This window comes from Halichoeres trimaculatus, unplaced genomic scaffold (assembly GCF_033239565.1).
Source record: "Halichoeres trimaculatus isolate MK-OKI-2021-1 unplaced genomic scaffold, fHalTri1.1 fHalTri1_scaffold_10, whole genome shotgun sequence".
Classification (NCBI taxonomy): domain Eukaryota; kingdom Metazoa; phylum Chordata; class Actinopteri; order Labriformes; family Labridae; genus Halichoeres; species Halichoeres trimaculatus.
This window is the reverse complement of record NW_027437187.1, coordinates 30,920,798-30,947,548: the sequence shown is the minus strand read 5'-3', so window position 1 is coordinate 30,947,548 and position 26,751 is coordinate 30,920,798. Positions and strand designations below refer to the sequence as shown.

Below are 26,751 nucleotides of genomic sequence, written 5' to 3'. Positions count from 1 at the left end.
AATGAAAATGAAATGGACTCTCTTTTAGAAAAAAATGCATGTCAATGAAAATAATTGATACTAATCAAAAACAATAAAACATAGACCCTGTCTCTAAAGAAAAAACAAAAATCCAAAAAAGAAAACAACAATAAAAACTATAGCCTTAATAAAAGGGAGTTTATACAGTTCCTGTATTGTTTGTAACATGTACTTTTTCCCAGTCAATCTGTACTGTCTGTCAAACATTTTTAACATTTCTGGCTTTCAACCGTATTGAAGAGCTGCATTTTTTTGGCAATGTAGCTGTCTTTGAGCGCCCACCATTTGGCGCTTTTATTTCTATATACTTTGCAGACCAAAAGCCTCAGTAAGAGCAGATTGTCTAAGAACAAGGCTCTGCTGCACCTCCCCTTCTTCTTCTTCGTCGCCACTATTTTCAAACAAATGCAACATATCAGCTCGTTGGTGTTCATGAGCTCACACTTTGTTCGTTCTGATAAAAAACTAAATATTCCCACACTGGGACTGTGGCAGGCAGCTTAAGAACCGTATCTTTGGTGCCATCACTCATAATAGCACGTGTTTCCTCCTTACCCCTCAGGACGCTTGCTTCAGCTCTGTCCGTGTGTACGCGTGAGCAGCCTCATCTTCACCCCAAAGATCGCATTTTTGACAGATGCTCACTCCGCTATAAATGCGCTAAATCTGCTATAGAACCTATGCACCCCTATGTTAGGAAAGACAGACGTAGTGAGCCATCTTCTCATTCAGCCTCTTTGGTCAAAAGAGAGGAGGAAAACAAACATGCATGCACGTGTCAGTTTATGGAGGCTGGCAAACTTACCGAGGACATTTTAATTTATTGTTCGGTTAATTGATTTATTGATTATATCACCTAATCACCAGAATGATCTATTTTTACTGAAATAAAAAAAAAACAGTTCGACAAAAATAAAAAATTTTGTAGAACTCAGAATCATAATAACTAGAGAAACAGAAGAGCCCCCCCCCCCCCAAAAAAAAAATTAAATTAAAAAGCAGGCTATCCCCTCTTTAATATTTTGAAGCATGGCCTGTTGAAGCTGGACTGGCAGAAAGCTGTGCTGCCAAATGACTTGTTTTGGATCCAGGGGCTATTTGTGACAGGAGATGCAGACCCAGAGGTCTGAGAACATTGAGATCCAGACACAGTCTCCCGAAGGCTCCAGGGCTCATACATTACAGATCTCATTGTGTCCCTGCTGTCTGTGAGTTTTTGTTGTTGTCACGCCTGAAGAGGTTTCGTATTACCAGACATCAGTGGCTGAAGAATCAGTGTGAGGTGGGTAAAAGACCTGCAAGACCTATTTTCATTCAGTCAGTCGTTTTCTGCAGCCTCATATAGATGGTATTAACTGAACTCTACAGCATTGGCTCTTATCACACCATCATCTCTGCTCTGTGCTCTGAAACAGGATGCGGGTGTTTCCACTTCTGGCACTGACAGCTGCGTGACAGAGCTTGCATGTGAAGGTTTTTCTGTTTTGTCTTGAGAAAAACTGAATCCACAGAATGAAAGATTTCCTCTTTAATGTGGAGCCTTTCATGCAGAGGCAGGCGTGAGGGCTCAGCTTTCACTTCCTGCAGCCTCCAGGTCTCTTCAGTAAACAGATGCACGGTGTGGAGTGGAGCGGTGAATTACTGGCAGCAGGACGGTTCGTCTTGGCGCTGACAGATACACACTGATGCTGCAGTTTGTTGTGAATGTCTGTGCCTGAAAGCTGCAGAGCTGTGAACGTGATTTAAAAGCTGACAGAATGTGAAAATGTGCTGCTGCGGGTTTCTTCTTTCTGGGCGTCCATCTTACCCTGTTGTCCCTATTTACCAGGGCTAATGTTTTACTTTTGGCAAGATTTTTGTTAGTCATATATTCATACACACATGTATAAAGCTCAGATTTATGAAAGGGTTTGTTTCAGATTCTGGCCAAATGTTCTTTAGGTTAGATGTGGTTTCAGACCAGATCCCAAGTGGCCACGGGGGAGTAGAGATGTTTGCTTCATAAACTAAAGCCCCATTTCCACCAAGCAGTCTGGTTTGGGTCAATACAATGTGGTAAAGCCTGATCCTGTTTGAGTTTCCACAGCCAACCGTGCCCTCTCTTGGTAGGTGGGGTGTCACTAGACACCAATAGCTGCATTAGTTAAGTAACAGCGTGGCATTAAAGCAGTGTGACACAGTGTACCTCGCTCATAATTCCAACAAAGAAGAAAAACGCAACACAGCAAACAAAGGGCAACAAAGCAAGTCATCCAGCAATTTGTCTTCTTTGTGATTGCCTTATGGCTCTTTGTTTCAAAGTGCAATTAAGCTTTGTTTTGGAGAAGGCAGATAAAAAGAAATACAGCAGCTGCTGTTGCACAGTAAGAGACAATTCTTTCGACCAGTCACCAGACTGCAGTGTTTCTAGCTCCACCTTCTGGGGTTGGAGTAACATCTCGGGTACCCCACAGTAGGGTGAGTATCCGCAAGAACCTAACGATACGATAGGCATCACGATACTTGGGTCACCATACAATATTATCATGATATCACAATATTGTGGTATATTGCTTTATGCTACACAGTTAACTTTTTGGTTGAAAACAACTTTTGTATTTCATTGTGGTTAAAATAATGAAAGCTAGACACAGTTTTTCATACATACACTTAGGCCTGTCACGATATCAAATTTTGCTAGACGATAATTTTCCAAAATATTATTGCCGATAAACGATGTTATTGTCAATATTATTTTGATTTTTTTTTCATTTTTTCATTGATGTAATTTTGATAAATGGGATAATAAAGTGAGTACACCATATCAAAAGCAAGAAACTTTAATTTCTTGAGAGTATTTAACTGTAATTAAAAAGTCAGGATCTTTTAAATAAAATAGATTAAACAAAAAATTAAACAAATTTAACAAACAAGAAAGAGAAAAAAATAAAATGAAAAGGAAATGGATTCTTTTTTTAGAAAAAAATACATGTCAATGAAAATAATTAATTCTAATCAAAAACAATAAAAAATAGACCCTGTCTAAAGAAAAAACGAAATTCCACAAAAAAACAACAATAAAAACTAAAGCCTAAATAAATGGGAGTTTATACTGTTCCTGAATTGTTTGTAACATGTACTTTTTCCCAGTCAATCCGTACTGTCTGCAAACATTTTTAACATTTCAGGACACTTGCTTCGGCTCTCTCCATGTGTATGCGCGAGCAGCCCCGTCTTCACCCCAAAGATCGCATTTTTGACAGATGCTCACTCCGCTATAAATCCGCTATAGAACCTATGCACCCCGATGTTAGGAAAGATAGACATAGTGAGCCATCTTCTCATTCAGCCTCTTTGGTCGAAAGAGAGGAGGAAAACAAACATGCATACACATGTCAGTTTATGGAGGCTGGCAAACTTATCGAGGATCGTTCAGTTAATCGATTTATTGATTATCGTGACAGGCCTACATACACTGAACTTGAAAACATAAAGTGCATCAAGTTTTTCACTTAAACTACTTTGACATTAAACTAATGTTGCAAAAACAATTATTGGGTTAAAGACATGTCAGTTAGCGAAACTGATTAATGTCACTTGATGTAACTAATGTTATTCATAAAAAGATCTAATATTGCATAAAACATGTCTTTGATGGTTATTTTATCAGTCTACTACACTGTAAAAATTTAACTTAAAATTTTAAACTAACTGTACCAAGAATAGAGAGAAAACATTGATGTTTATGACATCAAAACCCACACCAAGTTCAGGAATAAATTATTTTGAATATACTTGAGTTGATATTTATTTTGCAGTTTATAGGCAACATACAGCGGAGTAGCTTTTCACCACCATCTACCACAGTAGAGGTGCGGTGGATGTGTTGTACTTCCATCTCACCTAAAGTATGAACTTTTATTGAAAAAGAAAAAGTTGAAATGTCAATATTTTATCACAGGTCAAAGTATCGCGCTATAATGCTGATAATTTTTCACACCTCTAACCAACAGAAGGGTCCCTAAAGGGGGCAACTCGTCTGGGTTATTTGGGGATCCGTCCCAGGATTAGTCAGTGGAAACACCACAGAATGGGTCATACCAAGACAAACTAAACTGAACTGAACTGAACCGCTCAGTGGAAACAGGGCTCAAATCTCAAACAGTTAACCCAGCTGTTTTCACCTCAGAGTGATGTAATTGGTTTCTTCCTTAAGTGTTACACGGACATGAAAATCAATCATCTAATGATTCTCTGCTTCAGCACTAATATACACATATCCCAAAAAGCTAAACTGTTATTTTTGAGACAACTTCTTGTGACTGTAAATCTTGTCCAGCTGTTTTCCAGTTTCACTGTTTGCCTTGAAAGTCTATATTTTCTGACTTGGCAGATCCTCGAAGTGTGATAAATCTCTTCTTCTTTACTTTCTTTGCTTGTGGATGATTTAACCGCGCGCAGACGTTTATTACTGCGTATAAAACCACAGAGGAGGTATTTAGTATTTATAGGCTCTGCTCATTTCTCTTCATCGAGTTCTTCAGCTGTTTATTATCCTCTCCTCCTGCTCGACACCCTGTAAACCTGCTCCGAGTTCTTGGCAGAGGGACTGTGTTCAGGTAACAGCCAGCAGTGTAAGCAGCCAACAGGCGGCTGCAGCAGTGAAAGTGGTCAGTGGATTATAGGATTTACAGCCCACTGGAAACAAAAAGTTCAAAGTGGTTTAAGACCGACTGGAGGGTGAAATGAGGGCTGTTTAGCAAGTCTGGTCCCAGACAGTAAGGTCAGTATTTAGTCCTGAATCAGTAGGTCCAAACCAACTTAAAAAAAAAAAGATTGAATACCAGGACCACGGTCTCTTCAGCTCCCAGAATCTGAAACATTCACACCCAGTTTGCTGCTGTAGCCCTGACTTTTGACCTCCAATAAAGCAGGGCTAACACTGAGAGAGTGACCTTTGACCTGCAGGGAGGAAGGCTGTGGTATGAGAAAGTCATGAGCTCCTGCAGCTCTCCATTAAACAACAACAGCCCCCTTCTAGTGAAGACTAACTCGAGGAAGTTAAAACTCCTGTCTTCGTAAAAATGTAGGATTTGTATTCAGGGACCCGGGATTCATATCTTGATGCCATCACCATGATCTTAAACAATGAGATAGAGGATCAGCATCAGTCATAACAAAAGTATAACGGTCTTTTCATCAGGGCTGGGATGATATGTCTTTCGCCCAACTCAAATTTTTTGAAAATTTTTGGGGTGAAGATTCAATTTAAATGGTGATTCTTTGGTAGTTTGACTTCTGCAATTTTTTGCTTGCTTTTTTAACATCAGACATCTCAGCTTTTTTGTACCCAGTTTATAAACAAAGACTAAAATGAAAACAAAAATGAACAAAAAATTTCAATCTAAAATTGTTGAACAATTCTGATACTACAATACATCAATTTTTGTTTTTGTCCTTTCCCTACTTTTTACCATATTTATCAAGAGTGTGTCACTGTTAGTTTGGTGCTACAGTATTTACACCGAATCACTCGGCATAAGGTTTACCAACCTTTGTTGTCTCAGTTATTACAGATAAGTTAATGAAGCTATGCTCCAGAAGCTAACATGAGTTTCAGTAGAGCCCTTTGGAAAACAGCTAACAATGATGTACAGTCACCAAAATACAAAAAAATGAACAAATCAGGCCAATGACGTCCCAACAAAGTGACATGATGAACTATGTCTCTAAGAGCTAACAGTAGGCTTACTTTAGCTAATGCTTCAGAAAATCCCAAAATGTTCCTCAGACGGCAGTGGCGCTTCTAGCGTTAAAGATAACTTTGTTTCTTTCCCGTCCTGGGTAAGAGAGGAAAAACACTGGTACCTGTCGGACTCAGCCTTCCAACAGCACTCTCCCAGCCTCATCTTCCTCTTCTTGCAGCACAGCGCGGCTTGCTGTAAATCTCCAGCATCTCCAATTTCACGTTAATAACTGAGCAAGGACTTTTCCTGACTGGGACTCTTAGTTTACAGCCTAGCCCAGTGAGAAATTGAATTCTGGCTGAGTCATGTTGAGTCAGAGCCAGAAGGCTCTGCAGGTCAGAGCATCTTGCCTCGACTTCATAAAAAGAGAGTGACAGCAGGTAGGTATTCTTAGGGGATGGGTATTTCAAGCAAAAGCACTGTTTGATAGTTGCAGTGTGATGGATATCCGATCCCTGCAGACATAGGGAGCTACAAATCCATTTAAGCACTCTGCAAAGTCTTCAAAGGCAGGTTAATTACAATACATTAACAGATATTATCTATATTCTTGTTTTTCTTAGCGTTTGCTTGTTAACCTCACTTTTTTTTTTTTTGGTAGAAGTTTTGATGGTATCTTTCAGATGCCCTTCAAACAACATCTGTCACTCAAACCACTTTACAACCAGAGGCTGTGAAAACAAACAAAAGAAGCTTTTTAAGTTGAGATAAACGTCACATTAGCTATTAGTTTTTTTCTACTAAAATAACTACTCATCACTTGCACTCTTTTGCCATTTAGCTCTGATCTGAGAACAGTTTTGATCCATCAAATGCCGTCTGTTGAACACAGACAGTTTATGAACTAACAAGCAAATCTAAACAGCAGAGAAACAGCATGGAAGCAGTAAAACAGAACCTTTCATTAGGATGAATGATTGATTTTTAATCTGCCTATTTTTCACATTTTAAATCATATAAGAAAAATGATCCTTCAAATCCAGTAAGCTTCTTGTTATTCTTGATAAAAAGATGAATCTAAATGTCAGTATTGCTCCTAGTATTCTGCACAGTCTTTGTATAGATGACAAAGTGAGACCTGGTCTTCTGATCCAAACATGGCACCTGTGCTCTGTGTTGGTGGTGTGTTCACTGTGTGTTTTGACTGAGCATTCTAGTCGTATTAGTAGTGGCAGGATTAGCACTTAACCCCTCACACTGCCTTTTGGCCATCTACTCGCTCAGCCTCTGACAGACAGGCTGAGCAGCTTCTGTACCACTGATTGGCTGGACTGAGCCGCAAGGGTGAGCTGGGTGTTAAGTGACTCTCCTGCTGCTTAGATCACAGTGTGCAACATCTGATATAAAGAGCAGAGTCAAAATAGAAAGAAAGCAAATTTAGATTTAATCCTAAATTATAAAAAGATTGTCATTCTTAGATTTTAATTTCTTTAACAGTTTCTTCAAATAGACAGCAACAGTAGAATAAACTGTTTGGCATTGGCAGAGAAGATTTGGCAAATGTTTCATGGGTGCAATCCACATACTCAGCTCTGCTGCTCATCCCACAACTGCACATTCTTTAGAAATGTGGCGCCATTTAAAAGGGCATTAAACGGCTTTCTAATGGAATGAGATTTATAGCCAAGAAGCATTGTTAGAAGCACGGGAGAGCAAGTGTTGCATTTTCACAGAGAAGGCGCTGGGAGATGTTTCTCGTGGTGGTTTTCCCAGCTCTCTGTCCGCTATACAGTGTGCTTGTCCATATGTGTGTGCGAATGTGTCGTGCACCGTTCGGGTGCATTAGGAGAAATGTAAGAGTGATTTCATACAGACATATGACATCCCGTCATGTAAATTAGATGAATAACAAAAGGCTATTTAGTCTGTTGTAGGAAAAACAAAGTATAGAACCTGATTTATGAGGGAAGTTACTCTAAATGGCTTCTGCTGTGATCTGGAGCTATATGGATAATGAAGTTATCCTGACTTCTGGATTGGGGGTGGGGTGGGGGGTTACAAACTAGTAGGGGAAACGCTGCATTTACCAAACACAAATTGCGTTTCTATTTGTGCTGTTTAGTTTCTCGGCAAAGTCAAACATCGTATCTAGACTTTGTTTTGGCTGCTACTCGATTCTGAGAAATTGGAATCATGGTCCATTGATTTTCAGGATGGAGCTTCAACCTGGATAACAAACTGTGTCACCCAGTGTTAGCTTCTTGCTATGTTAATCAAACCCTTAATTAGCATCAGTGTTGAGTCATTCAGAGTGTAACACCCCTCCATCCACTCCCATGGCTCTGCCAACAGCCTTGCATTGTCAGAGAAGGTCAGAGGTTACACAGCTCCTTTCACATGATAAGGGGCCTGAAGGAGGCCGTAGAGGAGGATGTGTCTGCTCCCTCATTCTGGAAACAATTTCCCAGTGACTGACTGTGATCCTCCTCAATACAGCCTTTATGTCAGAGCAATAAATGTCCCCCGCCCACTTTACCCGCCTGTCCCCAGGAAACACCGAACAAGAAGTACCAGAGCGGCTGTCTGATAACAAGAAGGCTGCTTGAGGCTGTGGGATACTCTGACTCTGCAGCAACGTACACCGCTGAAAATGCAGTTACTTTCTTTTTTAGACAACTCCCTTCATCTCAAGGATTCATGTATATTTATAAAGCAGATTAAAAAGTGAAGTGAACACCAGGAAATGCTTCTAAAAAAAGGTATTGGATGGGAAGAGATCTGCTGCGTGCTTTATCAACAATCCTACAGCCTGACTCCTCCTCTAACCTGCTCAGTGTTTATTCTGCTGATTTCCATCGAGTATTACCTGACTATAAACAATAACAAAGAGAGTGTAAATGCTGGTGTAATGTCAGTGCTCTGCGTTTGTTGTTTTTTCCTCAATCTAACCTGATCTCTTGTCTTTGTGCAGGAGGAGATGTGGGGAGCAGGGAGGAGTCGTGGGGTCCTGCCCTGAGGAGGCGTCCTGCGGCTGGGAGGAGCGCGGCCCTCCTGTGGCCCTCCTGCGGCGCTCCGGGACGCTCCTACTAAGATGTCCCTCAGCAGCGGCCCTGCAGGCGGGAAAGGTGTGGACTCCAACGCGGTGGACACGTATGACAGCGGCGATGAGTGGGATATAGGCGTGGGAAATCTGATCATTGACTTGGACGCCGACTTGGAGAAGGACAAACTAGAGATGTCGAGCAGCAAAGAGGGAGGGGGCATGGCCGCCCCTCCCAGCGCTGTGGCTGCTTTACCTGACAATATTAAGTTTGTGAGTCCTGTATCGGCTGCGCAGGGCAAAGAGAGCAAATCCAAATCCAAACGTAGTAAAAACTCTAAAGATAGCGTGAAGGCGCCCGTCTCAGACGGAGCCAAGAAGGAGGTTCAGGGTCGGGCCCCAAGTGACCCCAACCCACAGAACCCCAATTCTACCCCCACTAAAGGAACTGACAAGTCCAGTAAACCCTCCCGTAACCTCCCTACTGTGAAAAAGGACAAAGACGGGGTTTCTGGGAAAACTAAGAAGGAGAAACTGGAGGTAACAGGAGCGGCCAACTCTGACAAGGAGGCCGTGGCCCCCATCCTGCCGCTGGGGGCCTCTCGCAGCGGCCCCTTTGAGGGTCAACAAAACCCAGAGTTAACTGCTGCCGAGCAGCTCGGAAATATGGCACTGGACTCTGCAGGGATTGGCCAGCCAGTCGCTATGGCAACAGAGGCAGAGGAAGTGGATAATGGTGAATGCAGAAACATGAAGAAGGTGGTCAGTGTGAAGGTAAGAGGATGTTGACGTTTTGTGAATTACCAGATAGTACCATGTGTTGTTAGAGCTTCAGTAAAGCTCAGTTAGTGGAGCAGGCGCCTTGTGGACAGGGAGCTGCCGGGTCTTGGCTCCATTCCCTGTCTTGGCAGAATAAAAATATCATTGTTAAAATATATTGTGAAATATTGTCCTTAAAGAAAGAAAAATTACATATCTTATTGACTGGCTGTAAAAAGTACAATTAGGGGATAAGAATTTACCCATGAAGCTATTAGGAACCAGAGTTTCTTTATATCGGCTTCGTCATCCTGTCAGCAGCTCAGCGTTCAGCTCGTGTCTCCTCCACAGCTGTGCTTCATCCCAGCTTTGCTCCTCTTCTAACAAATTTAGCTCGGCGTTGAGGTTTGCAGCCTGCCAAACGGTCCTGCTGGCCTGCAGCGATCAGCCGCTCAGAGCTGTCAGTTATCCAGCTCTCTGCTGCTCCGCTGCCAAGTTCCAGCACTGTGCTCCGCTTCCTCCCTCCAGCTGGCCGACCTCCTCTGTCCGTCACTCAGACTTCACTGCTGTCACCTCTGAACCCTCTGTTAGGGCAGACAGCGACCCGGCCGCCTGCTGCTGTCAGAGATCACTGACCTCTTAATGGCTCAGCTGCTAAAACCTTTAAACTGTCTTCTACCTCACTGACATAAATCTGGTTCAGCTGGAATGGAAAAAGTCAGCGTCAGCCTGTGACATTAAGCACATTCTGTGGTATGAGGCTGTTTTATCACAGTTGATGAAGGTTCGCTTTCAAAGCTAATTCTTCTCATTTAAACTTTTCTCTACTTGTTGTTGCTGCTTATTTTGGGGTTTAAGTGACCTTGATGTTCCAGGAAACGTGATGTTAAAAGTAGTATCTCTACCTGAACACTCAGAAATTATCCTCCATAAAATCGCAATTTCAGATATTTAATGCAGTCCTTACTGAATTGAAATTTTCTGCTTGTTACTGAAATGTGTGTCAAAGAGTTCATACGGTGTGCTTGACCTTTGCTTATCTTTGGCCCCAATTGCTATCTAGTGACAGCACACTACTGCTATCCAAGTGCACGTCTAACAAGCTAGCTAATAATAGCACCATTTGAGAAACAAGCTATTTACAGGGGCCTAATCTAACCCAGTTTCTGTTTATAGATGATGCTGAATTACAGCGGGTTCTTGAAAGACTTTGGATTAAAATGTAACTTGAAGGTGATTCGAACTAAACAGACAGTAAATTCATGAACCAGTCGTTTGTATCAAGGTCACGCTGGCGTTTTAACAAGCTGTTGTTGATCTGAGAATGAACAAAGAGCTGATTCAAGGTTTAAGAGTTGCTGACTTAAGGTTTAACAAGGGGATGATTCGAGGTTGAACAAGTTGCTGATGCAGGGTGATAAATCTTGGATCAACCATGTGCTGCCTCAAGATCTAATGATGTGAAGATTCAAGATGTAAGAAGAAGCTGCTGATTTCAGGATTTAAAGAATGAGTTCGGTTTATACAGCTTTTACATTGTTTGTAGAATGAAGTAGAACAAAATACTCACCCAGAAGGCTTTCCTGATCCAAGCAGTGCTTCGGTAGATATTTAGATCCAAAATCGTGCAGCGGACGTCCGTATAATGGGATCCATCGGGGCATAGACAGCGCCGCTCCTAAAACTGCATTAATCGTCCAAAAACTCATGTTTTTCACCAATATTCCATCATGGTCCGCTCCTGGTTTGTCCTCTGCTGCAGTCTGTGTCACTCCAGACAGCGCTGTGTGGCTGCACTGACCTCTGAACTGACGAAGACTTTGTTTACATTTGCCCCTCACCGCATGCCCAGTACTCTCTAGATAGCTGACTCCACTTCCTCCTTTCTTTGAGGGGCAAACGTAAACAAAGTCTTGGTCAGTTCAGAGGTCAGTACAGCCACACAGCGCTGTCTGGAGTGACACAGACTGCAGCAGAGGACTAACCCGGAGCGGACCATGATGGAATATTGGTGAAAAACATGAGTTTTTGGACGATTAATGCAGTTTTAGGAGCAGCGCTGTCTATACCCCGATGGATCCCATTATACAGATGTCCACTGCACGATTTTGGATCTAAATATCTACCGAAGCACTGCTTGGATCAGGAAAGCCATCTGGGTGAGTATTTTGTTCTACTTCATTCTACAAACAATGTAAAAGCTGTATTAACCGAACATATCCTTTAATGAGTCACTGATTCAAGGTTTAATAAATGTTGTTCCAAGGTTTGACCATAGACTCTAAAAAAAAATGGACACCAGACAGAAACTGAGACAGTTTGAGATCATCAGCGCTAATATAGGTTAGTACTATGCTACTTCTTAGCTTCACGATCGGGTCGAGCAGGACCAGATCGATCTACAGCACGTCCAAGTCTCTATGACTACACCACACCCCCTGACAAAGGTTAGTAGTGAGAAGACGATCTGTGTTTTTCTCTCCTGAAAACTATTTCTGTGATTAATTTTGTAGTGATGGTGTGCACTGGAGCCTAACTGTCAGATCACCCACATGCAGCAGTTATTCTGCAGTGGTCTGTTCAAACTTGAAAGTCTTATCAGTAAAATGAAGAGTGAGGTTACATTGGGTCTGTTCGGTAGATGACTGGCATGACAAAACCAGGATTCACTAACGTTACACATTACAGACACGTCTCAGAGCACAGGTCTGCCAGTAGCCCTACACATAGCCAGCTTAATATTCAAAACAACAGGGCTACTTTATTGCTGATAAATACCTTACCTTGTTGCGTTGTGTCTGGTAAAAAGTTGTGTTGAACAAAGTAAAGTAGTTTTAAAAAGAAGACCCACTCTCCACTTAACTTGTCAAGTGTCCTGTCTTCACGACAGTATGCACATGACTCCAGGCCAAAAGGTGTCACTGCAATCCAATTTAAACAGATCCTCCTCACAGCATCTTTAAACAAGATGTTGATTTATAATTTAACAGAAAAAAGATGTACATTTCAGGTGTCCCATTGTTTCAATTTGAAACATTTTGTCTTTTCTGTTTTAAGAGTGTATCTGTTTAAGAGCAATGACCAGGAAAAGTGTTGAAACATCTTAATTTGATTCAGTCCTTAGTGTCTTCACTGCTGGTTGGAAACTGACTTTAAGAATGTGTCGGTGTTAAGAGGTTTGACATTTCCAACAGAACGAGCCCAAATGCTGAGTTTCTTTTAACAGAGGAGACTGAAGCAGATGTCACAGTGAGGATGAAAGTTCAGACTAAACATAAAGAAGACGATGGAAAAGGAGTGAAGAGCTCTCTTCCTGTTGGAAGGTTTACAGAAAGGCCAGACAGGACAATTTATGGGACTTAGAAAAAGGACACTGAGGTTATTTTCATCAGCTCTATTTTTCTTTGAAAGGAACATTTAATGTCCGATTTTGGTGTTAGTCTGTAAAAGCTCTGTGATAGGTTTTTTGTTGTTCTCTACTCCTACGCTTCACTGTGTATGTCGTTTATGTATCTGTATTTAGGGTGATTCAGGTTTAAAAAAGCTTCACTGAGGCTGCTGTGTTTGGGTAATCTTAGAGGTGTGATATCATGTCTGCTGGCCAACTTGACTGATGCTCTGATGGCTGTAAAATTCACTTCCTGACAGGTTGAGGTATGAAGACATTAGAGTAATCTATCCACATCCTCACAGAACCTGCAGCAGAGATCATCCAGCTCAGCTCTCCCGGTGGTTTCTGGGAAATCACAGGGAGAGCTGAGGGAACGTGTGTTCTCTGAGAAAGTAAATTGTAGCATGTTGAGAAGCTAGCGGGCCCCTGACACCTCGGCTCTGCTGCCTGAGGTTCCTGGAAGTGTGCTTAAGAGGAAAGGTCACATGTTTGAACCCTGGAATAGTCACATGTCCCCTCAGTAAGAGGTTAAACCTCGTCAGAGATAATCTGAAATTATAATCAACACAAGACTCTAAGAGACCTTAGCCTCTGCTCCTCCTCCTCTTATTTTGAGCCATCACTTTGCTTCAGACTCCTAAGAAAAGATTCATGTGATAGATGTAGTTTTCCTCCCAGTTGCTTTGGTAGTTTGGCTCTCCTCCAACATGATTTCTCTCCAAGTCTCCCTCCCTCCATCCCAGATGTTGTTTCATCGTCTCGGCATCTCCAGGAGAAATAACTTCTTGCCTGTTGTTCATTTCTGACATTCCTCCGAGTGTTTCTGACAGCAGTGAGGGCTGACGGGGTGGACGAAGAAGAGAAAAGGAGTCCTCCAGGGGATTTTGTTGTGAGCACGTTTTGAAGTCCTTGAAGAAGTTTGTTGGGGGTTTGATGGGCTTCAGGGAGCTGAATGGACCTTAAGAGGTGTTGAAGGGTTCTTATCACTGTCTGGAAGCCTTAAGCATGACTTTCAACATGTCTGCTTGTGTAAAGAGGATTGGTCTGAATAGAAAAAATCTCAGAAATTCTCATACCAAATTTGATTATTCTTCAGAATCCTTCTGTCTTTTTTCTTTTTGAGAAAACTTGAAATAATAAAAGGAACAACTCAAAACAAGTTTTTAGCCCCTGTGCTAATAGCCTACTTTTTGGGTTCATTAGCCAAAGATAGGGATGGGAACTGAATTAGGTACTTTTATTGGAACCGACCGAATTCTGTCAAAAGTATCGCATACTGATTCACGTAAAATCAAAAGGTACCATGTTTAGGTACTTAAATGCATCTTTGTGACTGTGAGGGAGTGGAAGAGTAGGTGATTTTCTGTACTGGACATGAACACAGCATTTCAAGGTTATATATTGAAGAATAAATATGTTAAATAGAAGATAATTAACATTGTATTATCAAACATACTGATATTTTTTACCACATCAACACACAAAAGTACCGAAAATTGGTACCGTCGAGTACCGATACCGGTTGCCAAGTACCGGGAATCAGTACCGTATCATTTCAAATGTGAAAGGTACCCATCCCTAGCCAAAGATGCTTTTAAGAAGGAAGACAAACCTTTGTTTCCTAGTGAAACATTCAGAGGAACCACATGGTTCCTCTGACCTATTGTTGTGTGGGTCTCGGCCTGAAGTTCTGGGTTGATTATATCAAATAAGGCCAGTGATGCCGAAAGGAGAAAAAAAGAGAAGTAATTGTAACACATCCCCTGACCAGTGGGAGAAAGTAAGGCAACAAATAGCCTAAGGTGTTTTTCAACCACAAGAAAATTGTTTTTTGACCACAGGAACAAGGTTCTAACTTTAGTTCTGGACTAACTGATCTACCCCATGAGGAGTAGTACCTTCTAAAGTTCCTGGAGGGCAGGCCCTGCAAGTTGAACTCTTTTTTTGATTGGTGGTGTTTTTCTTCCTCTCCATCCACAATGAGATAACACCCAGCTGTGGTTGACTTGGGTTAATACTTCTGAACAATAGTCTTCTTTGAGCCTGATAGTGTGAGGGGCCATTTATGCAACAACAATTTTAGACTGTAACAATAAATAATAAACACAGAAATGGTGTTTTAGTCTACCTAAAAAGCAAACTTCCAAAAACAGCCTCCAGAGTTTAGATTTTCTGAAACACTGCCGACACTGTTGCCGTGTAAACAGTAAGCTGGCATTTTCAGTGGAAACGCTGACATCGCACTCCACTTCCTGCAAGTATATACAACAGGACAACAATACTGTTGTTACGATAGTTGCAGACTACCATGTTGCTGCTCAATCTGCTGAATCTGCTGACTGTCTTTCAACAAATATGCACCTGTTACTCCACTTCTACTCTTAGCATTAACCAATACACCAGGTGATCGGACTAACTCTACTTTGGTGGAGATCTACCAAAAGCTGCTTCTGGACAAGACAGTTATAGCACCAACTACAGGCCTGGCATGCTTACTGCAGCGTTTTGAGTCCCTTAGTGTTTCTGTGTAAACACAGATTTCTTTCTCTGCGTTTTCGCTGTGTTTTTAGTGTTTTCAGATGAAACATTACGTAAATAGGGCCTGAATATGTCTCTGTTAGCTCCCAGTGTTAGATTTAAAAGAGTGACCCCGTAAACTGGAGACCCTCAGCTGAATGTGTCAGTGGACTTAACAACAGCTGTCAAAACAAGGGAGGAGTCCTTGAGAATGCATCCTAGTATAGGTTTTTATTTGATTGTAAAATGTCCTCATCAGGTATTTAATGTTGATCTAAAGACATTTCAGAGCTGATTGGTCTGCAGTTAACAGAGTCACTCTTTAAACACTGGTTAATTGCTGCCATGGCTTTTAAAATCTGTCTTCTTTCTTTAAGTCAAGCATTTAATCTCTTCATTTCATCTCTAGTTTGTCCTCTAAAAGTGTTGATTCAATGAAACCATTTCCAAGAAAGCAAAAGCAGAACTCTCACAGGCTGACTCTCTTTTAACGTCTGAAATGGAGGTGAGCTGATGTGTGAACACAGCAGGTAGTAATCATAAGCATTCATTTCAAGTGGGCAGGGTGCTGACGTTCACGTTGAGAGTTGTTTATACTCTCACTGACAATCTCCTGATGTGATGTGAGGAGCATGTGTGAAATGTGTGAAAAGCAATTTCCTGAAAACATCATGTCCTGAAAATGTCAGGAGTTGATGTGAGGAGCTGTAGGGCTGCCAGAGAGTGCTGCAGCTTTGTGTAACCTCTCCTAATTCTCCTGTCTGACCAAACCTTAGCTCTCTGCTCTCAGAGGGAGTCTCTCTGATGATCAGAGTCAGGGATCTGCCCCCCCCCCTTCTCTGAGTGAATGACCTTGAAAGGAATGTGTCTTGTTGTTGTAATGAATACCTCTGACTGAATGAAGAGGAGGAGGAGCGCTAGGGGAGAGTCCGTGTTTCCCAGCGCTGTTTGTGTGTGTTTGGTTAAAACTCCGCAGCCAATGGAGGCGGTGTAAATCAGACCCCTCCCCCTCCTCAGGGGGTTTCCCAGCATTCCAGGCGGCCATGTTTTTTAATTCTTAAAGAGGAGAAGCGAAGAGGCTGAGTGGTAATGCCTCCCTAACCGGTCAGTTAAGCAATCAGCTGCTCAGCCAGCGTGTGGCTCGTGTTCTCACCATGTTCCCCTGGTCTATGAGAGCGTCTGCAGGGAGGACGGAGAGGGTCTGCTATGTGGTCCAGTCTCTGAGAAACAGGTAAACTGTGCTCTCACCTGAGGAGGGAAGAGTCTCACAGACAGCAGAGTGATTCTGTCACATTTTGACGACTTTTGGTCCAGTTTTGATGTGTGTTTGGTTCATCCCCATCGTGTTTATGGATAGTAGGGAAGACTCTGAGAGGATTTGTTCTCTTATAGAAATTGAAGCTTGGAATTTCTGCTCTTTCATTCTGTGGTTGTAAATCAGGCTTAGGGGTGTTCCTCACTAACAACTAGCCATCTAAGTGACTAAAGCAGATTGGCTTTAACTACTGCAGTTGTGATTTGCTCATGTGTAGGCCTGTTTGATAACAAATTTTGTTAGACGATAATTTTCCAAAATATTATTGCCGATAAACGATATTATTGTCAATATTATTTTAATTTTTTTTCCATTTTTTCATTGATATAATTATGATAAATGGGATAATAAAGTGGGTACACCATATCAAAAGCAAGAAACTTTAATTTCTTAAGAGTATTTAACTGTAATTAAAAGGTCAGGATCTTTTGAATAAAATAAATTTAAAAAAAAATAATATAAATTTAACAAAAAGGAAAGAGAAAAAAAATACAATGAAAATGAAATGGACTCTCTTTTAGAAAAAAACACGTCAATAAAAAATAATTCATACTAATCAAAAACAATAAAACATAGACCCTGTCTCTAAAGAAAAAAACAAACTCCCCCAAAAAAAAACAATAAAAACTATAGCCTAAATAAAAGGGAGTTTATACAGTTCCTGAATTGTTTGTAACATGTATTTTTTCCCAGTCAATCTGTTCTGTCTGTCAAACATTTTTTAACATTTCTTGCTTTCAACCGTATTGAAGGGCTGCATTTCTTTGGCAATGCAGCTGTCTTTGAGCGCCCACCATTTGGCGCTTTTATTTCTATTTACTTTGCAGAACAAAAGCCTCAGTAAGAGCGGATTGTCAAAGAACAAGGCTCCACTGCATCTCCCCTTCTTCTTCTTCGTCGCCACTATTTTCAAACAAATGCAACATATCAGCTCATTGGTGTTCATGAGCTCACACTTTGTTCATTGTGATAAAAAACAAAATATTCCCACACTGGGACTGTGGCAGGCGGCTTAAGAACCGTATCTTTCGTGCCATCACTCATATTAGCGTGTGTTTCCTCCTTACCCCTCAGGACGCTCGCTTCAGCTCTCTCCGTGTGTACGCGCGAGCAGCCCCGTCTTCACCCCAAATATTGCATTTTTGACAGATGCTCACTCCGCTATAAATCCGCTAAATCTGCTATAGAACCTATGCACCCTGATGTTAGGAAAGACAGACGTAGTGAGCCATCTTCTCATTCAGCCTCTTTGGTCGAAAGAGAGGAGGAAAACAAACATGCATGCACGTGTCAGTTTATGGAGGCTGGCAAACTTACCGAGGATGTTTTTATTTATCGTTCGGTTAATTGATTTATTGATTATCGTGACAGGCCTACTCATGTGAAATCATCATTGGCAAAAAGTTAGTTGCCCACAGCATGGAACAAGTAACACTGCTAGTTTTTTGTCATTTGATGAAAAACTTGCTGGTTTCTTGTTTTTTATTGACGCGTTTTTCTCAAAAAGTTCCTGGAACTACTTTTCCATTCATTACAAGGTTCCTATATTTCCACTTAAGTCTGAAGTCCTGTGAAGTTTGAGGTGACATACATCAGCCAAGTGAAGTAGGAAGAAAAAATATACGTATTTGCAGTACAGTACCATACCAGTAGAGGGCATTAAGACAATGACAAAGGATATTCAGTGGAAATGACAGCATAGACAGCAAAGACAGGATGAGATCTTTATATGTAGCACTGCAGTTAGCCTGTTAGCACAGAGGATAGTCACTCTCTGTTGGCTTTGACTGTGTTTTATTGCACCGCAGAGGAGATCAGAACAACCACGGTGGTTGATGAGTGAGCATTTTGACTGAATTACAACCTCAAGCAAACTTTAAAAAGCAACAAGAGAAAATGTGCTTGTTACGGGTCTACTCATGGGAAGCTCGCCTTTGTCTGTCACATGTTTAGACTACATTAAAAACAAGTACAGGATTGAACAAGATGGATGGTTATTCTCAGAGATAAATTAAACATTAGAAATTAAAGGCAGTTATTTTTTCCTGAAGGCCAACTCCTGAGCACGAAACAAGTGATCGACAGTTTCAGAGCTTTTACAGTTGATTCCTTCCTAAAGATGTTTTACTTTGTTGCTTTGTTACCTTAGCGGATGCAAATTAAGTAAAACAGTCTGAAGTTGTGTCTCAACTTCTCTTCTCTTCTCTGTGTCTTCTACAGATGGAGTCTCCTGTCTCCACCCCTGCACCTCCTCCACTCCACCTCCTCGCCCCCGTCCCCAACAGCGACATCTCCTCCCCTTGCGAGCAGATCATGGTCCGCACGCGCTCAGTAGCGGTGAACACGGCAGACGCCGCGCTGGCCACTGAGCCGGAGTGCCTGGGACCCTGTGAGCCAGGCACCAGCGTCAACCTGGAGGGCATCGTGTGGCAGGAGACAGAAGACGGTGAGATTACAAGAGTTACACCAGAGATGTCAACATGAGGGGGCTGTTAGATTTAAAGCAAAGAGTCAGAGCTGAGGAACTTCAGATCTCAGGTTTCTCCTGCAGGGAGCTGCACTCTGATCTGTTTCTGCTGAAACACTCACTTTCTGTCTGATTAGTCAAACTGTTACTGAACCAACGATGTGACTCAACCTCAGAAACCTGCTGGATGTGAAGTTAGTCTGAAACTATCAAACATCTGCAGAGCTAACCTGACACGTCTGTTTCCTGCTGCACAGGTTTCAGAGGTTACAGTCTAAGTCTGTAACTTTATATTTGAACTCTGTGTGTTTGTAGGCATGCTGGTCGTAAACGTCACCTGGAGGAACAAGACGTACGTTGGAACTCTGCTCGACTGCACGAGACACGACTGGGCTCCTCCGAGGTACAAACTGAAAACACTTTGATATCAGAGTCTCTCAGTGGATCTGGTTTTGGAGATTAAGATGAGCTGATTCAAGACGATAAAAACTGTCTGTGTGTGTGTTTCAGATTCTGCGAGTCTCCCACGAGCGACGTGGAAATGCGAAGCGGCCGTGGTCGAGGGAAAAGGATGCGTCCCAGCAGCAACACGCCCCTAAATGACAACAGCAACTCCTCTGACAACAAAGGAAGCTGCAGCAACAAGACGCGTGGCGCCGCAGCCAACAGCAAAGGCCGCAGAGGTAGCCAAACGGCGGGTGGAGTAGAGGACGCCAAAGCCAGTCCGTCTTCTGCCAAGAGGAAGACCAAACCTGCCTCAGACATGGAGCCCACCTCCAGCTCAGAGGACACCAAGGGGTCAAAAAGGATGAGAACTAACTCTACTGGAGCGGCTCTTCCCCTCCCTGGAGGGAAATCGGAGCCCCTCCCTCACCCACAGCTGGACCGCACCTGCCCCTCACCCGTGCTCATCGACTGCCCTCACCCCAACTGCAACAAGAAGTACAAGCACATCAACGGACTCAAGTACCACCAAGCCCGAGCTCACAACGACCATGATGTCAGGTTAGATCAGGACGCTGACAGTGAGTACGGCGATGACCCTGCTCTCCACCCTGAACCTGCATCCTGCAACGGTGCCGCCATCTCACCTGCCCGCTCCACCACGCCGAAAGGACGGGGCTTTGACGTCCCATCGCCATCCCCAGGGAAGCTGAAGGGGAAGAAGAAAGCAGGAGAGGCAGAGCAGGAAGTGACAGATGGCGGCGAGGAGGGACCGTGTCTGACCGACGAGGCAAGCAACGATGGCATGGATGACAGGAAGGGCAAGAAGATGGCGGCGGGAGGCAAGCCTGATAAACTGACTCAGAAAGGTTTGAAACCTGCCCGCCCTGCCGCCCCTGCTGCCCCCTCACCCTACGCCCTGCAGGCTTCCTCCCCCGCTCTGGGCTCAGTGGTTCAATCCGTCCCAAAGAGCCCTCAGATGAAGAGCGTCCAGCCCAAACCGCCTCCGCTCGCTGACCCCGCCTCCAGCCCTACGCTCTCCAAAGACAAGAAAAAGAAGGACAAGAAGAAGAGGGAGGCGGGGAAGGAGGGGGACAGTCCGAAAGCAATGGGTAAAGGGGGGAGGTCAGAGGAGGGGAGGAGCCCGTACTCTGAGGACTCTATGCTGAACGGCTCCTCGGAAGCTCATCAGAGCCGGCTCGCCAGTATCAAAGCTGAGGCCGACAAAGTGTACAGCTTCTCAGACAACGCCCCGAGCCCGTCCATCGGGGGAGGCAGCAGGATGGAGGGCGGCCTCGCTCCCCCGCTACACCTTAACCAAAACGGAGCCGACAACGCATCCGTCAAAACCAGCAGCCCCGCCTACTCTGACATTTCAGACGCAGGAGAGGACGGCGAGGGGAAGACAGAGGGTGTGAAAGTGAAAACAGAGCCGGATCAGGGTCCTCGAGAGGGGGCCAAGAAGGCGCTGTTCCCCCCTCAGGCCCCCAACAAAGACTCACCCTACTACCCCATTTACGACTCCTACTACTCCCCCAGTTACCCCAACCCCAGCCCAGGGACGGCACCCACAGCCCCGCCTCACGTGGAGGGTGCTCAGGTGAAGGTGAAGAAAGAGGAGGAGCCTGAAGTGGGGGAGGAGCTCAAACTAAAGGTAGAGCCTCACGAGGAGAGGAAGGTGGACCCAAGTCCTCAGCAGCCATCAGTCATCCAGCAGCGCTCCAACATGTACACCCAGCCTCTGTACTACAACCAGTACTACCCGCATCCTTACCCATACTCACCCGACCAGGCCTACCACCTGCTTGCCTCAAACCCCGCCTACCGCCAGCAGTACGAGGAGCGGCAACGACAGGCTGACAAAAAAGCAGAGGGTAAGGAGCGAGAGGCGAGTGGGAAGGAGGAGTGGAAGCAGAAAGCCTCGGTGCCCCCAACTCTGTCCAGAGCCCCCAGCCTCACCGACCTCACCTCCAAGAACCCGAATAAGCCCAAAGAGCCCGCGCTGACCTCAGATCAGGCCAAGTCTGTCATCATGGCGAAGGGAGAGGACCCCAAGACCCCCAGCAACCAGCCCGAGGGCCTGAAGATGAAGCTGAGCGAAACAGGGCATCATGGGAAAGAGGAAGCCAAGGGAGGGCCGGAGTCAGGGCGGCCAGCAGGTGTAGAGCCCGCCATGTGGTACAGACAGGTAAGTGCAATCATACATACCAGAAGAACGAATCAAAGCTGCAGGTTTAATGACTTCTTGTAACTCAGGTATCCTGACATCATCATCAGGTTTTTAAACATCCCCTCTTCTCTGCAGGAGCCAGACTCTCGCCTGTGGCCGTACGTCTACCCAAACAAATACTCTGAAGCTCCAAAACCCCAGGAGGAGGAGAGGTGGAAGGAGGAGAGAGACAGGGAGAGGGAACGGGAGAGGGAGCGAGACAGGAAAGGAAAAGAGGAGAGGCCACGACCAAAGGAGGGCCTCGTGAAAGAGGAGGTGAAGGAGGGGGTGGAGGGAAGGACTCAGCCTCCTCCAGAGGAGCACAGAGGGGGAGGAAAGGAAGCACGGCCCCCTCACATGCAGTTCTCCTCCCCTCTGGCGCAGCACCAGGGATATATGCCATACATGCACGGACCGTACGCCTACAGCCACGCCTACGAGCCGAGCCACCCTGGGTACAGGGGGATGCCCTCCGTCATGATGCAGAACTACCCGGGTAAGAAAGGAGGAAAAGATTCTTCATGAATTAAACTTTACTTGAACCAGGAAAAGCATCTATTTTTGGCAACTTGTGCATTTGCATTTGTAAATCTTGTGAATTTTGCAGTCATGAATGTGTTGGAGTTCCAATTTTCCAAACTTAGCATCACTTTGTTTTCAGCTCTCGTACAGTGATCTTTGTTGTACTCACTCATTCCTCTCCCTCCTTTCAGGCTCGTACCTTCCACCCGGATACTCCTTCCCCTCATACGGAGGAAAAGTGGCGGCGTCAGGTGAGGAGGGAGAGAAACCCTCCAGATCCAGTCCCACTGTGAAGCCCCCCAGTGAGGCCAAAGCTCTGGACCTGCTGCAGCAACACGCCAGCCAGTACAAGAGCAAGTCCCCGTCAATCCCCGAAGGCAAACCTCCACACGACCGGGAGAGGGAGCGAGACAGGGAGAGGGAGCGGGACCGGGAGAGAGAGGGGGATCGACCACGCTCCTCCCCCTCACAACGTATCCTGCCCTCTCATCATCACCTGGGATACCCGCTGCTGTCGGGACAGTACGACCTGTCCTACGCCTCAGGTGAGACACACAGAGTCTGAGTCAGGAGGATCTTCTTTTCAGCAGTTTCTTCCTTTTACTCCCAGAGTTTCTTCAAGTTGAATTAAATTAAAGTTGTTTTTCCTTCGTGAATGGAGTTGAGGCCTGGTGTCACTAAGATCCAGTTAAAGCTGATTTGGAAAAAAAATATGAGCTACAAAATAACTTTGATATATTTTGTATTTGACAGATTTTAGTGAGGTGAAACATTTTTAGTTATTCAAAGGGGCTGTGAGGAGTTTGAAAGTGATCTTTACAAAGTCTCCCTTCTGGATATATGCCTGATCATAATCCACACTTTAAAATGAGATTATCAGCACTAATATTGCTGGGCACAGGTCATTTTAAATTGCTATTTCTTAGCTTCCAGTTCAGGTCGACCAGGACCGGATTGATTTGTGGCACGTTAAGGTCTAAATGGCAACACCACGCCGCCTGACATAGTTAAGTCGAGAGAAGAGATAAAAACACAAAGATCTGTGTTTTTCTCTGCTGAAAACGATTTCTATGACTGATTTTGTAGTGATGGTGGACACAGGAGCCCAACTGTCAGACAGAAAAGGGACAGAAGAGCAGAAGAAAGCTAAACGGAACAGTAATACAGCCCAAGCTTAAGGCTAATTGGCCTTTAGCACTTTTTCTCTAAGACTTTTTCACTAAGGTTACGCACTAAAGACATGTCTTAGTGGGCTGATAGCTGCGCTGAATATAGACGGCTGCTAAACTACCTACAAATTGACAGTGTTTATTTGTTGTCATGTTAGCCTATAGATACGTCAGAGCACTGGGCTGCTGATGTTGGTAACATATAGCCAACTGTTTCAAACTGTAGCGCTATGTAACTGTACTGATAAATACCTTACCTCGGCACGTTGTATCCAGTAAAAAGTTGTCTTAAAGAAAATTTGTTCCAATCCGATCTCCATTTAATTCCAAACTAAACACACTCCTCGCTAAAAGTAATTTACAACAGTTTGCAAAGACTCCTGGCCTCAAGGTGGTGAGGCAGTCCCATTGAAACAGATCCTCCTCATAGCATCTTAAAAGATTATATCTCAACAAATGTGAAAAAAAATTAGTAATTTTTGTGAGTGTGATTTTCTGCTGGCCATGTTGGATCTAGACCTGACATTTTAACTCTCTTTCAGGTCTTTCCTCCTCAGCCATCGTCGCAAGTCAGCAGGCGTCTGCTCCGTCCATGTACCCACCGGCACGGAGGTGAGAAAGGTAAGACAGACACATAATTTCACCTTTATGGCTTTAATTTATTTCTACACTTATGCTTCTTATCACACGGAAATGTTCCTAAAATCTAACAGAAGATCATCATCATCATAAGACCCAAACCGCTGTGACCCTCTTATTTTCATCTCCAGAAGAAAAAAAAATCAATGCTTCAATCTTCAGCCCCGCCTAGTGGTCGTCTGTCACTCACTCTCTTCCTCTCACCTGTCTGTCTGCAGGCACACCTGATTGGCTAACTCCACCCTGTCCGGAGTCATGTGACTGGCTCACATGAGGAAGCGTTTCTGTTTGAGCATCAGTTCAATGGTGTTTGTGTACGTTTGATTTCTCTGCCTGGACATCCAGCCAGCTGCTCCGCCCCCCTCAACGGATCGCTGAGACCTCAGGAGGCTCAAAGGGTCTAAACCTGCTGGTCCTGCCGGTCCTGATGGTTCTTCTGGATCCAGGTGGGACCATGGTGCTTTGGAGGGAGGGCAGCAGAGGTTTGGGCTCACAGACTGACGGCAGAGAGGACCTGTTGGGCGGAGACACGTGGAGATGCTGCTGGTCGTTTTAGAGGCGGGGGGGTTGGACAGTTCCTGGTGGCAAGCAACCTGTGACGCCCTCCCAGAGACTCTACCAGCAGCGACCTCTGACCTCTGAGACCAGCAGACGTCATCACACTTTGACCTGGAAGTCCCTCAGCTTCACAGGGAATAAAAAATACTGTGGAGGGAGGAGGACGGACCAATCAGAGGGCAGTGTTAGGACTGATGCTGCATCCTCAGACTCCTCCTCCTCAGTGTGTAGCTGTACTGTACTCTGTGTGTATGTGTGAGCGTGTGTGTGTGTGATTGTGTGTGTGTAAATACTGTACAGAGGAATTATTTTAAAGAGCCTGTTGGATGCTGTTGGATTTCCTACTCTTCTTTTTGTCTGGTAGCCTCTGCCTCTGTTTTTCTACTGTTGTTGATCTGATATTAAACCTGTAGCTGGTGGAACGGCGCCCGACCTCTGTGTCCTCAATCATTACTTCACGTTTATGTATTTGTATTAGAAACCCTGCTGCAGCAGGCTGAATATACACGCTTCAGTGACTTTAACAATTTACATACAGGAAGTGTTTCTTATTCTGTCTGGAAGCTGAATGTCTTCATTAAAGATTCCCTCGAAGGTGGATTTCTATTTTCAGATCCTACATATAAACACTGAATATTTAGTTTAAGTGTTTGAAAGATTCTAGTTTCTTTTTATAGCCTGAGACGTGTTTACCAATCGGGTTTCAGCAGGAAAAACAGTCTGTATGGAGAGAAAAAGAAAATTTGTAACTGATGTGTTTATGGGTTGATTGTTTTTATGTTGCTGGTAAATTTGAAGCTGAGAAGTGAAGTTTCATCCAACTCTAACAATAAATCAATAAATAAGTTAAGTAAAATATGTGTTATTTTGAATATTTGAAGTTGCTAGTGGTAAATATATGTGGTAAAAGTCCTTGAAACTTAATTTCCTTTACAATTTTTGTAACTTTGTGCTGGGGTTAATTGGGGTCTGTAAAGGTTTTTGTTTCAGAGGTGGGACAACCAGGCGGCTTCAAACATTTCAAAATCCTTTTGCCGTAAAGGAAAAAATAAAAACTAATGTTTCAAACCTGCTAAAATATCTTCACATGCGCTCTAATTATTGACGATGCGCCCGTGAGCTGAGCAGAGAAGTCTTCTCCTCCTCTCCATTTTCTTCTGTAGTGTGGAAGTTTGACCACAGGGAGGCGCTGCTGCACCATTTAACAGCTCGTCTGAAGTTGTTTGAAGGGTAAGGTCAACCAAACCACCACATATCTGATGCTGAAGGGATGATTATTTGTACTATTAAGTTTTTTCGATTGTTCCACTTTTTAACAAACTTCTGTAATCTTTAAGTTTAATTACCAGAAACTTACAAGCTGACAATATTTTAACAGAAACATTGGTATAGGATTATAAGAAGTGCTTTTATAAGTAAATGATCAGAAATACAAACTTGCTGCTTCACAGTGACTTTGCTTCTTTCCTCTGAGCTCTAACCTCACAGGGTGTTTCAGAACAGATCAAATATGAGATTATGAAATGTTGTTTTATGGTAAGGGAATAAAAGAACTTCACAATCCTTGAAATGAGAGTTTTTGCACATAAAATTTAAACTTTTACTAGTTTTGAATTACTGTTTTGGTTGCTATTATAAAATACAAATGAAAAAAACATTATGTAACTAATCAACCAATAAAACAAATAAAATATAGTTTTGAATTTACATAGTTTGAGTTTAATAAAATGAACCCTGAGAGACATGTAAATTGATAAAGAAATTTTATTCATGTTTAGTTTTTAAGAAAGAAAATTGAATGGGTGGGGAGTTTTTCTCTCAAAGCAAGATTTGTCAGTTGGGATGGGGGAAAAAAGGAAAGGAAAGGAAAAGCAAAGAAAGTAATTTCAAGATTCCCTTTTCCTCATCTTTTTACAGCAAATAAAAAATAATACATTAATTGTTCTTATTCTGACATTTCTGCAAGTACTAAGTACCTGTTAATGCTTATATCAATCCTTTTCATTTACTAACATGTAATTCATGAAAAAGTGT

At 43.4% G+C, this 26,751-nt stretch overlaps 1 protein-coding gene across 1 annotated transcript in view; it reads left to right on the top strand.

Annotated features, from left to right (window-relative positions):
- The window catches only part of znf609a (zinc finger protein 609a), a 35,406-nt gene extending 9,633 nt beyond the window's left edge, over positions 1-25,773 (top strand). The window contains exons 2-9 of the mRNA XM_074677443.1: positions 8,659-9,501; positions 18,930-19,155; positions 19,492-19,579; positions 19,687-21,808; positions 21,926-22,325; positions 22,543-22,896; positions 24,063-24,141; positions 24,378-25,773. Coding sequence (XP_074533544.1) covers positions 8,779-9,501; positions 18,930-19,155; positions 19,492-19,579; positions 19,687-21,808; positions 21,926-22,325; positions 22,543-22,896; positions 24,063-24,136 — 3,987 coding nt within the window. The 5' untranslated portion in view covers positions 8,659-8,778 and the 3' untranslated portion in view covers positions 24,137-24,141; positions 24,378-25,773. The remainder of the gene's footprint in view (positions 1-8,658; positions 9,502-18,929; positions 19,156-19,491; positions 19,580-19,686; positions 21,809-21,925; positions 22,326-22,542; positions 22,897-24,062; positions 24,142-24,377) is intronic.
- Positions 25,774-26,751: the final 978 nt, after the last annotated feature.